Source organism: Varanus komodoensis, unplaced genomic scaffold, assembly GCF_004798865.1.
Source record: "Varanus komodoensis strain SLA01 unplaced genomic scaffold, ASM479886v1 scaffold91, whole genome shotgun sequence".
NCBI lineage: Eukaryota > Metazoa > Chordata > Lepidosauria > Squamata > Varanidae > Varanus > Varanus komodoensis.
Window position 1 is genome coordinate 975264 of NW_025336610.1, and position 13846 is coordinate 989109.

General features: G+C 63.4%; 1 protein-coding gene across 3 annotated transcripts in view; it reads left to right on the forward strand.

Moving 5' to 3' along the window:
- Positions 1–13846, forward strand: part of ARAP1 (ArfGAP with RhoGAP domain, ankyrin repeat and PH domain 1) — an 86071-nt gene that overhangs the window by 43439 nt on the left and 28786 nt on the right. For 2 of the 3 annotated variants that reach the window (XM_044418543.1, XM_044418542.1), the window contains exons 6-13: positions 3954–4115; positions 4434–4503; positions 4903–5023; positions 5631–5836; positions 5932–6038; positions 6424–6623; positions 8307–8392; positions 10112–10294. In XM_044418543.1, coding sequence (XP_044274478.1) covers positions 3954–4115; positions 4434–4503; positions 4903–5023; positions 5631–5836; positions 5932–6038; positions 6424–6623; positions 8307–8392; positions 10112–10294 — 1135 coding nt within the window. The remainder of the gene's footprint in view (positions 1–3953; positions 4116–4433; positions 4504–4902; positions 5024–5630; positions 5837–5931; positions 6039–6423; positions 6624–8306; positions 8393–10111; positions 10295–13846) is intronic. The other variant, XM_044418544.1, reaches the window with a different exon arrangement.

The following is a 13846-nucleotide window of genomic DNA, read 5'->3' on the forward strand; positions in this document are numbered from 1 at the left end:
GGCTCTCCTGCACGTGCTGCGATTTTGCCGCAGGCGCTGCACCAGGTCGCCGAGTTGGCGTGTCCGAGCGGCCTCCTGCAAAATGGCTCCCTGGGTGGCTTGGCCTGCAGGCCCCTGTGGGCCGGAGGGCACCACCTTGGGGAAAGCTGCCCTAGAGACGCTCAATTTCTAGAAAGGCTTCCTTGCCTGGTCATCTTTTAAACGCGGGTCTACACAAGAGCTTTCTCTGGGAGAACACCGTGTGTTCCTCAGGCGCGAATGCGCCGTGGTTCTGGGACGCCTCGGCCCCGTTCCGGGGAAGCAGCCGGGCTCTGCAGCTGCCACGGCCCACTCCAGGCACCGGTTGCCCGGCGGGGGGGAGTGCCGAGCGGGTCCGTGTGCGCGTGCTGCCGGACGCCGAGGACCGTGCCTTTGCCAGCTCTCCGGCGGGCTCTGCCGGCGCCGCGTTCTGCCCTTGCGAGGTGATGGCCCCATTTTTACGGATGAGCGTTGCGAGGCAGGGCTGGGTGGGGAGGGTGCCCGTCGGCTTCCCGGCTGGCGGGAAACGGGGCCCGAGGGGCCTTTGCCATTCGGATGAGGCCCCGGAGGCCAAGAGCGCCTCGGCGCGTTCGTTAGCGGTGCGGAGAGGGAAACGTTGTGAGCAGGAGGGGCGCAGGCTCCTTCGCGGGACACTTTCCCCCTTCGCCATCGCTCGCGCTGCCACCACCCCGTGCCCGACGGCCAGGCGGAGGCGCGATGCCGGAGGACCGGGCTGGAGAACCCGCGTCAGCCCTGCCGCCCCAAGCGCTTCCGTGCACGCGTTCCTTGGGCCACCGTCTTCCTTGTCGGCCCGCTGCTTCTTCTGCTGCGACTTCCTTTCCTTTCCCGTCACCACCACCATCTGCTGCCGCCGCTTCTGCGCCATTGTCACCCGTCCTTTCCGCGGCACCCCACGGCGGTTCCCGGCAGCCCCATCCCCCCGACATCGGCTTCCCCCAGAGGGGCTGCTCGGAGCAGAGGCCGCGTTCCGGCCCGAGGGACCGGCCGGCCTAGGAAAGAGGGGGCTCTGGGCTTTCCTCCGGGGAGGGGCGCAGTCCCGCTTGCGGTCGCAACGGACGAGCATTTTCCGCTGGGCAGGCCGGGCTCGTGGCCCCGGGAGGCCGTGGCCCATCCCTCGCCCCGGAACATGCGACTGGGCGCCCCGGCCAGTGCCAGGAGAGCTCTGAGGCAGGCGGGTCCCGCCCGTGGGTTGCGAGCGCCCAGGTGTCACTGCAGGTTGAGAGAAAGCTGCCAAGAAAGTGCTACTCTCAGGAAACAGGGCACCTGACACGCTGTGAGGCAGCGAAGGATCCCTTGCTGGAGTGGCGCCTCCCAGGTCCACGGGGCCAGGCCGGCAGGACTCGGCGTCTTGTGGGTGCGGGCACGGGGTGCCGTTTCCGCTTTGTCTGCCAGTGGGCAAACTGTGCATCGTCTGGCCCCCGCCAAGGGCAAGTGGGGCTGGCAGTGGGGGGAGGGCCTGCTTAGTGGTGGCTCCCAGCTGCAGGAGGACAGCCGCCGGGGCTGGCCGGGCTGGGGCCGTCCTCTTCTCCCTGGCCTTCTGCAGCATAGCATGACGTGCTAATCAGGTCCTGGATCGCTCTGCTAATCAGGTCCTGGATCGCTCACAATTCAGAGGCCTCAATCCTTCGGCGCTCAGCCTTCCTTATGGTCCAGCTTTCACAGCCATGCATTGCAACTGGGACACCCATAGCCTGGACTATACGCACTTTTGTTGGCAGGGTGATGCCTCTGCTTTTTAGTATGCTGTCTTTTAATTTCTTGGCTGCAGTCCCCCTCTGCAGTGATCTTGGAGCCCAGGAAAATAGAATCTGGCACTACCTCCTTTTCTTCCCCATCTGTTTGCCAGGAAGTGAGCGGACCGGAGGCCATGATCTTAGTTTCCTTAAAGTTGAGTTTCAAGTCAACTTTTGTGCTCTCCTCTTTCACCCGCATCAAGAGGCTCTTTAGTTCCTCTTCACTTTCTGCCATTATAGGATGACTTTCAAGATATAAATACTAAGATTCCGTAGTAAGGAAACAGGCAGAGTCAGCATTAAAGCCCAGACCCAAAGACACGATCTGCCCACGTGCAGCAGATGCATCCCGCACTTCCAGTTTCTCATGGTCATCAGATCCATCTGGTTGCGCAAGAGCACATTCTGATGCACCAGCCTCTTCCTCAGCTGATTTTCACAAGAAGGCCATGACTCGCTGGAGATGGCAGTCATGCTACGGGAAGTTGAAGGCCGGAGGAGGAAGAAATGGGGGTGGAGCGATGCCAGACAGGAAGCCAGTTTGCAAGCACTGTGCCAGGCTGTGCAGGGCAGGGCATCTTGGAAGGGGCAGGTTCCTTGAGTCGGCAGAAGCTGGAGGGGCCTTAATGGCAGGCAAGAACAGCCTTCTGTTGTGGGTGCTCCCTGTGAATGTTAAAGGATGCACCCTGGGCCTGGTTCCCTTTGGATCTCGGGGCACTTGGGTGCCTGTGGCATTCCTGCATCATTTACTTTGTTGACGAAGAACGTGCATGGCCTGGCTAGACGTAAGCTGGAATGGCACCGAGCTCGAGCACAGAGGCCTTTGAACCAAGATGCGCAGCTGCCGGATGCGGGCACGGCGTACCCAGGGCTCAAGCGCCCTGCCGCAGCAGCCCAGCCACGCCCTGACCTCTCTGGCACGTGGCTGGGGCGGAAATCCTGCTTTGCTCTATGGGAGAACGCAAGAGGGAGGAACGTAAAGCAGAGCCGAAGCAGGGAGTTGGCAGCATGATGGAATCCCAGGTTCCTCTTCCTTCCTTTCTTGAAAAGCTGGTCAGAGTGGCAGCCAACGGGACAGCCCTCTGAGAGGGAAGGTTTAACTGGGTGTCCGTGCCAAGCAGGGGGTTGGACCCGAAGGCCCCTTCCAGCGTCACTATTCTGTGATTAGCCCCTCTTTTGTCATCCGGCCCTTCCCCGCCCTCCCTGATGTCTCAAGGGTATCGATGGCGGTTCGGAGAGCAACTCCGTCAGCTCCCGCGTGACCCGGGGCGCGTCAGGCCCTGGCCGTGCGAGGGCATTTGGCCCAGTGAGGCGATCCTTGGCCCTTTGCCCGCCAGTCTTGGGTTGCCGTCGCACCCACCGGTTGTCCTTGCCCTTCGTCGGGAAGCCTGTGGTCCTTGTTTGGGGAGAAGACGGAGCCACGGCGGGGGCTGAGCACTCCGCCTCTTCCCTGTCGTCTGCCACGCACGCCGAGCAGCCGACCTCCCTTCCCTTTCGTCTGTCTCGCTTTGGACATATTTGAATATTGGTGAGCTCTCCTCACTCGCCTCGGCCCGTTCCTCGCTTGAGCCTTCCGGGCGCCTTCCCTGCCATTCCGTGCGACCTGTCCGTGCTCTTCCGTTGTCGCCTGGCCTTCCTTCCGCTTCCTGCACACCCCCGTTTTTGTTTCCCGATCGTCCTCAGGCTTTTTCTGATGCCCCGTGGGCCTCTGTTGTCTTCTAGCCCTTTTCCCTGCTGGAATTGTCTGTAATTGTCCCTGCAGAATTTCCTTTTTGAAAAATTCTCCCCCTTTGGGGACGCCTTTTCTCAGGGGAAGCACTTGGCGATGGGGGCGGCCTTGCTTGGGCATCTTGGTTTCCGCCAGCAACCAGGGAGCGCAGGGCGACCGATGGGGGCGGACGCAGCGTGGGTGCTTCCCTCGGGGGGCTGGTTCCAGCTGCGCACGAGGGCTGGCTTGCCTCCCCCTGTGGTTGCCCTTGTTTCGTGTTTTCTCTGGCACGGGGAGGTCTCGTAACTTGCCCGCTGCATCTCCCCGGCAGAAGGGGGTGGGTTCAGTCCCGGGAGGCGTGTGGGCGCACCCGCGGCTCCCTTTGCGTGGGGGAGGCTGCGCGGCCCTTGGGGCCCCTGGGAAGGAGGTCCCCTCACGGGGCCGCTGCACCGTTTGTGTTTCCGCCGCTGCAGCAGGGCCTGGAATGAGTGTGGGCTGGCTGCCCCCTGCCCCAGCGTCACGCAGCCCTTCGGCACGTTGAGCCTCCAGAGCGACGGCACAGACAGGATGGACTCGGCAGCACCGCTCCCGCCGGTCGTGAAAGCCGGGTGGCTGGACAAAACCCCCCCGCAAGGGTAAGCCGCCCCACCCCTGGGCTCATGTCCCCCTTCCTCCAAGGCCCCGGAATGGGAGGAGGGTGCGCAGCCGTCCAGATGTTGCTGGCTGGCAGCTCCTTCGGCCGAGGCGAGGGAGGAGGAGAGCTCCAGCCCCGGGCATCTGGAGGGCCCTCCGCGTTCCTCCCCGGCCACGGCTTGCTCAGGACACAGATCCGGCACGGGCCGCGCAAGCGCAAGTCCTGCCACTGCTGGGCCCTGCTGTGATTCCCGGGGGCTCGGAAGCGTCAGGGCGGCCGATGCTCGGGGGCCGCTGCTGACGCTGCCTTTTGGCTCCAGGCCCTACATCTACCAGAAGCGCTGGGTAAAGCTGGACGCCGAATACCTGCGGTACTTTGACAGTGAAAAGGTGAGCGCGCCCTTCTGCGTCGGCCGCAAATCTCTCCCCGTCTCCACCAAGAGCTTTCCCTGTGGAAAAAGGAGAAGCGGTGCCCTTCCTCCCGTTTCCCGATCCGTCGGTCCCCACTGGCAGCCGAGCGCATTGGTGGTCACCCATCACGCGGCACGCGGCTCGGCCTTCCTTAATTTGGTGCCCGCCGGGTGGCTGGGAGCCCAGCTCCCATAAGCCTCTGGCAGTGTGGCCAGTGTTCTGGAATTCTGGGAGATGTAGTCTGGAAGGCCCCAGGCTGGGCAAGGCAGGTGTAGTGTTGTGTAGTTGTTGGGGTAGGTGGAGGGAGAGGCTCTCTCTGCACGGTCGACGCAGCTCCTCCCTTCCCCGCTCTTGCAAATGTGTCCCTGTGTGTTTCAGGACGTTTACTCCAAGCGTCTCATCCCGGTGTCATCCATAACCCGGGTGGCTCCTACTGGGGACCAGAAATTTGAGGTGGCCACAAACAACCGGACGTTTGCCTTCCGGGCGGAGAGTGATGGTAGGTGGTTTCCTTGGGTGGGAAGGGGTAGAGGGTGTGGACAGCGTCTGCCGCCCGCTCTGGAACCGAAAATCTGGCCGGCAGAAGCAGCCCAGAAACTCCAGCTGGGGAAGGCGAATGGCCGGCCGGCCTGGTGGATATTTCCAGAACCAGGCTTGGGAATTGACCTTCCGGCATCCCAGGGGACTCTCTCCTCCTGCAGGGCTCCATCTTGGGGGAGTGATGATATCTTGGGGTCGTGCTCAAGGCTGTTGCGAAGCTCCTCTCTGAAGAGCCGGCAGCGCATGTTTTTCTCTTGATTGAGTGGGAATGACTTTGGCCAACAGAAAAGCAGGCCCTAAAGGTCGCATTGCAGCCGCGAGCGGCCCCGTTTGCTCCCCGCACGCCCCGCTGGCCCGCCCTGTGGGTCCCAGGGGCCGCCGTGCACACCTTTGCGTGGCACCTGTAGGTTCCTCTCAACCCAGCCTGGTGGCCACCGCCTGTGCCGGGCAGCCCCGGTGACTCCTGGCCAGCCAGCCTCCCCCGAGCAGAGGTGGGTTGATCTCCGGCTGCCCGGCGGGGAGCTCCGTCCGGCTCAGTCCCACCCCGGCTGCGATCTCCCCCACAGCGGATCGCAATGACTGGATCAAGGCCCTCCAGAGGGCCATGGCCGAAAGGAAGCCAAGGGGCTCGGAAAGGGCCCTGGGCTGCCAGCCGGCCAGCAGCAGCGTGGACTCCGTGGACAAGTGCGGCCCTCTGGAGCTGCGGGGCTTTAAAAACAAGCTGTACGTGGTGGTGGCCGGGGAGAAGGTCTTCCTGTACAAGAATGCGGAGGTGCGTATGGGCCGGGCTGCGGCTCCTCCGGGGTGCGGCTGCGCAGGCGCGTCGCCCGGCTCTCTGCCTGTCGTAATTCTTGTGCCTTGGCGAAGGATTTCCGCCTGGGGATCGGGATCACCTACATCGACATGAACGTGGGGAACGTCAAGGATGTGGACAGGAGGGCTTTCGATCTGACAACGCCCTACCGGATCTTCAGGTGAGCCTGGGCGCTCCTGGGCCGCCTCTCCCTCGTCCCGGCCCACGTCCCCTTTATTTTGGGTGTCCAGCCGGGCTTCGCAGATTCCCGTCCCTGTCGCGTTCCCAGGGCACTTTCCATTCCTCTCTCTTCCGTGCGCCTCCTTTCCCCTCCGCAATATTTGTTACCGTTATTAACAAGGACCGGAATGTTCCGCGAATTGTGGTGCCCCGTTCATGCATCCTGGTGCCATTCAGCGGTCCGTTCCCCGCAACGCGACAGCCAGCCTTGGAGGCTTGGGGAGAAGCGAAGCCCCCCGCCTGAGCGCTCCGCCCCCCCGCCCTGCCCCACGCCCCCCGCCCTGCGGAGCTTTCCCGGCGCCTCACAGCCGCCCGTTCTCTTGCAGCTTCGCGGCGGAATCCGACCAGGAGAAGGCCGAGTGGGTGGAGGCCATGCAGCGGGCCGTGGCCGAGGCGCTCTCCAACTTCGAGGTGGCCGAGCGGATCTGGGCGGTGGAGGCGAACTGCTTCTGCGCCGACTGCGGGACCCCCAAGCCCGACTGGGGCTCCATCAACCTCTGCGTGGTGATCTGCAAGCGCTGTGCCGGTAGGTCGCTGGGCCCGTGGCCGTGGCCGTGGCCGGGGGGCACGTGCTGTGCCCCACGGCATCCCGCGAGAGCTGGTGTCGGAGAACGGCATCCTCCGGCCCGCACGGAGCCGGCTCGCCCAGCGGGGCTTCCGTGCTTGGAATTGCTCAGAGCCAGGAGTGCATGAGTGGGAACACACAGTTGTGCTTTTTAGACGTTTACTCTAGAGCAGGTGGCCTAGTGCTTAAAAGCCTCTGCTAGGGTCCCAGTCTGGGTCGGGGCCTCGCGCTTGCCTCCTGAAGAGCAAAAACGGAGACAAACCAGGCGGTGCCACAATGCGTTTAAAGCCCGCTCTGTTTCGGCCCTAATATGCGTTACCGTCACATCTGTCTGTCTATTTATTTTGCGACCTCCCCTTTTCCTTACGAAGAACTTAGGGTGGCTTACATCCTCCCCCTCCTCCTGCTCTCGCTCTTACCCCCACAACAACAGCCCTGTGAGGTAGGCTGGGCTGCCAGGCTGTGACTGGCCCAAGGTGGCCCGGGGGCTCCGTGGCCAAGCGGGGACTGGAACCCGGGCTGCCTGAGCCCCAGGCGTGCGCTCTCAGACGTGGCTGCAGCCTGGCTCTCGGTGGGGTGGGGGGGGCAAAGGAGCAAAGGGCGGGTGGCTTGGGGTCCCTGTTCTCGCTGAGCTGCCTGCCTCGGGCCGATCCCTCTTGGCGGCCGCACTCACCGTTGGCTTTGCTTGGACGGAACAGAGGCCCTGGCTGAGCAGTCATGCCGGAGGTTCACACACCACCCTCTGAGGGTGTGCAGAGTTCCTCCGCGGACTAACCAGGGCTGGTTCAGTCTACTGAGAAAACTTGCTCACACTGAGCTGGTCGACAAGGATAACGTGAATGCGCGCATGCGCACGCACACATGCGTCCACTCCCTGTGCCCAGTCGCCGAAGATCTCTGGGCAGTTCATGGAGAGCAAAGTGGCAAAGAGGGACCAAGGAGGGGCCCAGAATGACGGGGCGCAGAGCCCCCTCCATCCGACCCAAGAAACCCCGCCAGCATCTCAGTCCTGTCTGGACGGAGCTCCGGCTCCTTGGCCCCGATCCAGGCCACGGTCACAGAGGGCACGGTCTGGCCCGCTCTTGGCCTCGCCTGCCGAAGATGGAAAGGGGAGTCGAGAGAGCGGCACCTTGGCTGCGTGCCGGTGACTGCGCTTCACCGCGCAGCGTGTGGGGCGAGACCCACCCCGGGAGACTCCGTGGGGCAGAGCGAAGTTCCCCCAGCAGCGCCTTCTGAGGCTGGCCTGCAGCAGCCCCCACGCCCAGCCAGGCACCCCCAAGAGGTGCCGTGGCCGATGGGGTCCGAGGTGCCCAGAGGCCAGGAGCCTCTGCAGGGTCGCGCTTCCCGGCTCCCTCCTGCCAGAAGTCGCCCCGCAGGGCGGCCAGAGCCGTCCGCCCGCCTGGCCTGGCCTGAACCCCGACTGAAGTGGGCCCGATGATCCGTCTCGCCCAGGAGTGCCCTGAGCTGGCTGGCCCCACCTCCTCGGGGACCCGGCCCAGCAAGGGGGCGTCCACCACCCGCGGGATATTTAGTGGTTCCGCTCGCCTGTCCTGGGGGCACGAATGGCATTTCCGAGCATCTCCTTCCGGCCCCCCGCCCTGTCCCGCTGTGACGTGGCGCGTTTTCCTTTTGCTCCCGCCGCAGGGGAACACCGGGGCCTGGGGCCCAGCGTCACCAAAGTGCGGAGCCTCAAGATGGACCGAAAAGTCTGGACAGAGGAGCTGATCGAGGTACCTGGGGGGTGCGGTGCGGGACAGACCGGGGGCGAGGGGGCCAGCCAAGTTGGGGGACCCGATCCAGGACCGGGCGGTCCTTGTGTGCAGCGGGGCTGCTGAAGGTGCTGCTCCGCACATCCCCCGAGGACCCTGAGGGGGGCTTTCTGAAGGGTATGGGGGCGGCACGGGTGGTGGTGAGGGAGCGGCGAGGGGGGGCTGGGGCAGGGGCAGGTTGCTGTGGGGAGCTGCCAGGTAAAGTGAGGAGGGGGAGGGAAGCCCTGCTTGGCCAGGCTCACTGGGGCGGGATCCTGCAAGAGGCGATGAGCGCCGGGGGCACCGATAGCCAGAGAGGAGGCGTCCAGGTGCTGCCACACTTTTGGGTCCACAGACTTGGAGGTCCCCACTCGGAGCCCGCGGCCTCGCCTCCTCCCACCGAGAAGCCTGCTGGGCACCCTCTGTGCTGGCTTCCCTGCTGCGAAGGGAAGAGCAGAGCAGCTGGCGGCGGAGGGCGCCGGTTCCCAAGAAAGCTGCTCCGAGCTGGGGCTTAACGGGGGGGATCACGGCCAGAATCGGGCCCCTTGCTGAGGAGCTCAGCCCGCCGCATCCTGGAGTCCCGGAGAAAAGTTTGGTGGAGCAGTCGAGGGCTGCATTTCTCTCTCTGTGGGACTACCCACTCCTTGGTTGCTGGGCTCTGAGCCCCCCACCCCTGTGCAGACCCCCCCGGGAGCACACCCTGAGCGCACCCCTCCTGGGAGGGTTGGAGAAGGAGGTCCTGGAATGTACTTGTGAATCACGCCGGAAGAAAACCAACCTGTGGGGCTGACTCCCAGTGACAGTCACCCCATGGAGGGGGGTGGGCAGACGGGTCGCTCCACCTGCAAACCTTGTAGATGGGCAGGATTTTCAGACCCCCAGTGCTGCCGCCCAGCAATAGCAGCAACCGAATTATCCCTTAACCCAAGACCAGACCTGAATCACACGGCCGAAATGTGGAAAAGTCCATTCTAGGCCCAGAGCGGCTTCCCGTGAGTGTCACTCAGTTCGGCTACTCGGAACAAAAATTCCTCCGCTCCAAAGCCTTTAATTTCAGGGCTGAGAGTTTTGCACCTGACTTGGACCGATGGGTTTCAGGGAGCTCCTCTGCCAGTCCTCCCGCTGCCATTATTTCTGGGAGAAGAGCTGCCTTAAGGAAAATAGGCTGCGCCTGCAAGCTGGAAGGCTGCCCGCTGCCCCACGTGCTCCGGGGCCTGCCCAGGGCACCCACCGCGGGCTGAGTTCGCCCTGCTCCGTCCTGCCGTTGCCCCCGTTCTCCGGGAACATCTGGCCGGGTGGTGAAGAATCGCTGGATTCCAAGTGCCGGCCGTGCCGGGGCCTCGACTCCGCGGGAGCGGAGCAGCACCATCTCCAGAGCCGAGCTCAGCCTGAGGGCTGGGAGAGGCTCTGGCCGTGCATTATGGGGATTGTAGTCCAGCGCCTCCGGAGCTGCGGGGAATCTGTGTATTTCGAGAGCTCCCGCGGCAGCCAGGGCCGGAGGATGCCTGCCTCTGAAACCGGGCCGGGGCAGCGGGTCACCCCAGGGCTGCCTTGCTCGTCTCAGACGGGAATCCTGCGCTCCGAAGTCGGCACGGGGTGCCAGGAGAGGTTGGGGACGGGGCCGCAGCACATCCTAAAGCCAGAAAGCGGATTTCCGTGTGTGGGCGCCTTCGCGGACAGCTCTGCTTCGTGTGTCCTCAGCTCTTCCTCCGGATCGGGAACGCCGTGGCCAACCAGTTCTGGGCCGCCAACGTGCCGCCCAGCGAGGCCATCAGCGCCTGGAGCGAGAGCCAGGAGCGGAGGCGCTTCCTGGTGGCCAAGTACCGGGAAGGGAAGTACCGCCGGTACCACCCGCTGTTTGGGAACCAGGAGGAGCTCAACAAGGTGAGGCGCGGGGCGTGGAGGGGCCCTCCCTCCGAGGCGGGGGCTGGTTCTCGTTCCTACCCCCCAGGCCTCTGCGCGGCTCCAGAGTGGGCTTGGCGGAGCCGCCGTGCTGCCCTGCGGATCGAGGGAAAGGGCTGTGGGGGCAGAAGCGGCTCTGTCGGTGGCTCTGGGCTTTGGCCCAAATGGCCTCCGAAACGAGTCCTTTCCCAGATTCGGCACACCGGGCAGCGCTGCCCGTGTTCCCTAGGTGGATTCCGCCTGCGTTTTGTCTCGGGTTGCTTCCGGATGAGGCCTCCGCGGCTCCATCGCCTCGCCAGGCCCCCAGAATGCAGTGCGAGGGGGTGTCCGGTCCGCGCAGCCTTCCCTTGGGGCCCGCCCTTGCTTTCCCGCCGCTCCGTCCCCCTTTCCCCTTTTAGCAGAAGATCCGCTAAGAAAGAGAAGACACAAGAGCGGCACGGTTTCTCATCAGTGGTGCTGGGATTTGGAATGCCCTCTTTGCACCCAGCGGCTGTAGAAAAGAGCGGGTCAAAAGGGGTCCTCCGGGCCATCTAGTCTGACCCCGGCCCCAGCCAGCTCCGCTCATGACATGTGCCCAGTCGCCTCTGCTCCTCCAAGCGGAGGCTCAGACGCAGACGGGGAACCATGGCACCCCCTCCCCAAGGCGGAGTCGTAACATGAGAACCGTGCTTTGGGATTTTGGCTTAGGGAGGAGAGCAAGCCAAGCCAGTGCCTCTGGACATGTGCAGAGTGCTTCCCTCTCTCTCCTGGTGCTGCGCCAGAACATTTTTTAGATGAAACGCTGTCCTCACATAATGGATGCTTTGCAGGGAACGTGTTGCCAGAGTGATATTTTAATTTCCCATAGTTATTTGCTGTTGTAAACACCCCACTTCAGGAGGCTCAGCCCCGGGGCCGGGGGGGGCCGTCCTGGGGACAGGCGCCACTTGCTCGTGCCTCTTCCCCTCCGCTTGGCGGGGACCCCGAGTCTCGGCGCTGTGCTGCAATCCTGCGGGATGATCTTTGTGGAGCCCGTGCTGGGAACGGACCGGCACCGTGTGCCGACAAGGCAGCTCTCGTTCGCAGGCGGGCTGTGCGAAGGCTGAGCATCGGGCGTGCGCGGGCGCTTCCTTGTTCCCCACGTGTGGTGGCCTTTCGAGCCATGGGGCGTCGGAGCCCCCTTAGCCAAGGACCGGCCACGCCTGTGCGAGCCTGCCAGGCGCCCACGCCAGGGCCCTTCTGCTGGAACACGCGGGGGAGCCGTCGGTCTGCAGAGGGGTGGGCTTTGCCCCTGACCTGTTCTCCCCTGCCGGGGAGGGCAGAATGCGCTCCAGGGGGGCAAAGCCCAAGGAACCTGCTTCAGGTTGGCCATCAGGGAGCACTTCCTAGGAGATGGAATGGGCTTCCCCGGGAGGTGGTGGAGGCCCCGTCAGCGGGTGCTTGAGGAAAGACTGGACAACCCCATGTTGGGGATTACGTGAGCGGAGCCGGCTGGAGCCGGGGGCCAGACTAGATGGCCTGGGAGGTCCCTCCTGGCTCGCTTTGTTTCCGTGTCTCTAAAGTGCTGGGTGCAAGAGCAGAGAACATGGATGACATGTGCAGGAGAAAGATGGGCTTCAGGAGCAGGAGAAGTGGGTGGGTGAGGCAGGTAAGAACGAGAGGGAGGCAACAGAGAAGAGGAATGTAAGGAGGACTAGAAGCTTGAAGCTGGCGTGGGGCTTGCAAAGAAGCTGCGGGAAGGAGGGGTGTGAGATGGGAGCAGCGGGAGGGGGCTTTTGGTCTGACCTTCAAGGCGAGTTGGAGTCCCTGGTGGTTCTGCGTCTGGGCTGGCCTTCCTCAGGGTGTCGCTCGCCGGGTGCGCTGGCCCACAGCCCCCGGTGGCCACGTGGCCGGGAGCAGTGGCTGTTCACGTGTCTGGGGAGGTTGAACTGGACTGTCTGCAAGAAGTACAGCTTTGCTGCCACACAGAAATCTGACCTGAACCTGGGGCTGTGGGGGGCTCTTGGGATCCCGCAGCGGCCTCGCGTGGGGGGAGCTGCAGGCCCAGGTTTTGGCAGGCACATGGAATCATGGAATAGCAGAGCTGGAAGGGGCCATGAAGGCCATCTAGTCCAACCTCCTGCTGCTGCAGGACACCAAGTCACACCATCCCACTCAGGTGGCTGTCCAGTTTCTTTCTGAATGTCTCTCGTGTGGGAGAGCCCCCCACCTCTCTGGGCAGCCGGTCCCACTGCCCTCTTGCTCTGCCAGTGAGGAAGCTTTTCCTGATATCTGGAGAGTTGCAGCTTGAATTATTCTGCACCTTGCACTCTGGTGTCACCAAGAAAAGACCTTGGCCTTCCTCTTTGTGACAGCCTTTGAGGTACTTATGGAGGGATCTCATGTCCCCCCCCCTCAGCCTCCTCTTCTCAAGGCTGAACATGCCCAGTTCCCCCAGTCTCTCCTCACAGGGCAGAGTTTCCAAACCCTGGATCGTTTTTGTTGCCCTCTGCTGGACCTTTTCTAATTCTTCTGCATCTTTCTTAAATGTTGGTGCCCAGAACTGCACACAGTGTTCCAGGTGAGGTCTGACTAGGGAGGAGCGTAGAGGAACTGCTACTTCTCGTGATTTGGAAGTCATACTTCTGTTAATGCATCCCAAGATAGCATTTGCCCTTTTGGCGGCTGCATCGCACGGTTGGCCCATGCTTAGCCTCTCGGTCACTCCGAGATCTTCTTCTCCCCCAGTTCCGCTGAGCCACCTGTTCCCCACCTGTAGCGATGCCTTTGGTTCCTTTTCCTAGCGGAGGCCTTGTCCCTCGTCCCTCTTGAATCTCCTCCTGTCGCTTAGGAAACTAGCACTTCAAGGAAGGGGGGTCCTGGGGTGGGCGCCCAGTCCCCCTGCCTCGTCAGATCGATGACCCATCCCTGCTTAGTTTGGGGATGTGTCCCGACGGGGGGCAGGGTCCCTCCGACCCTCGGCCCGCCCTGCTCCTTGGCAGCTGGTGTGCGCAGGCACCTCCTTGGATCTGGCCTAGACCTCTGCCAGCCAGCTTCATGGAATGACCCCGGGTTCAAGTGCGATGGGAGGGGGACTCTCCACTCCCCCGTGTATCATCTTGAGCACTTCTGTCTATCCTGTCTCCTCCTGCTTGTCGCAGCTGATCCTCACAGGAGAGCTGCTCCAGCCCCTCTGGACACCCCCTGGGAGCCACGGTCAGTGCCAGCCTCAGGTCTCGGGAGGCCACTGGGCAAGACGCCCCCAGGACCCCCTCCCCCGGAGGGCCCACCTCCTCGGCATTGGCACCGACTCCTCTCCCTCCTCGCCGGCTCCACTGCTTCCCTGCCCAGAAGGGAGCCGGTGGCCATCTGGAAGGGGCACCCGTGACTCCATCTGCATCCCGGAGTTGCCCTTGGCTGGACCAGGGAGAAGCGGGAGGCAGGGAAGGGTTCTGCAGTGGTGAGAAGAGAAACCGGTCCAGGGCCCAGACTGGCCAGTTACGATGCCAGCCAGGCCAGGTTGCAGTCCAGCCCCTGTCAGAGAATCATCAGTCATAGAACAGCAGAGCTGGAAGG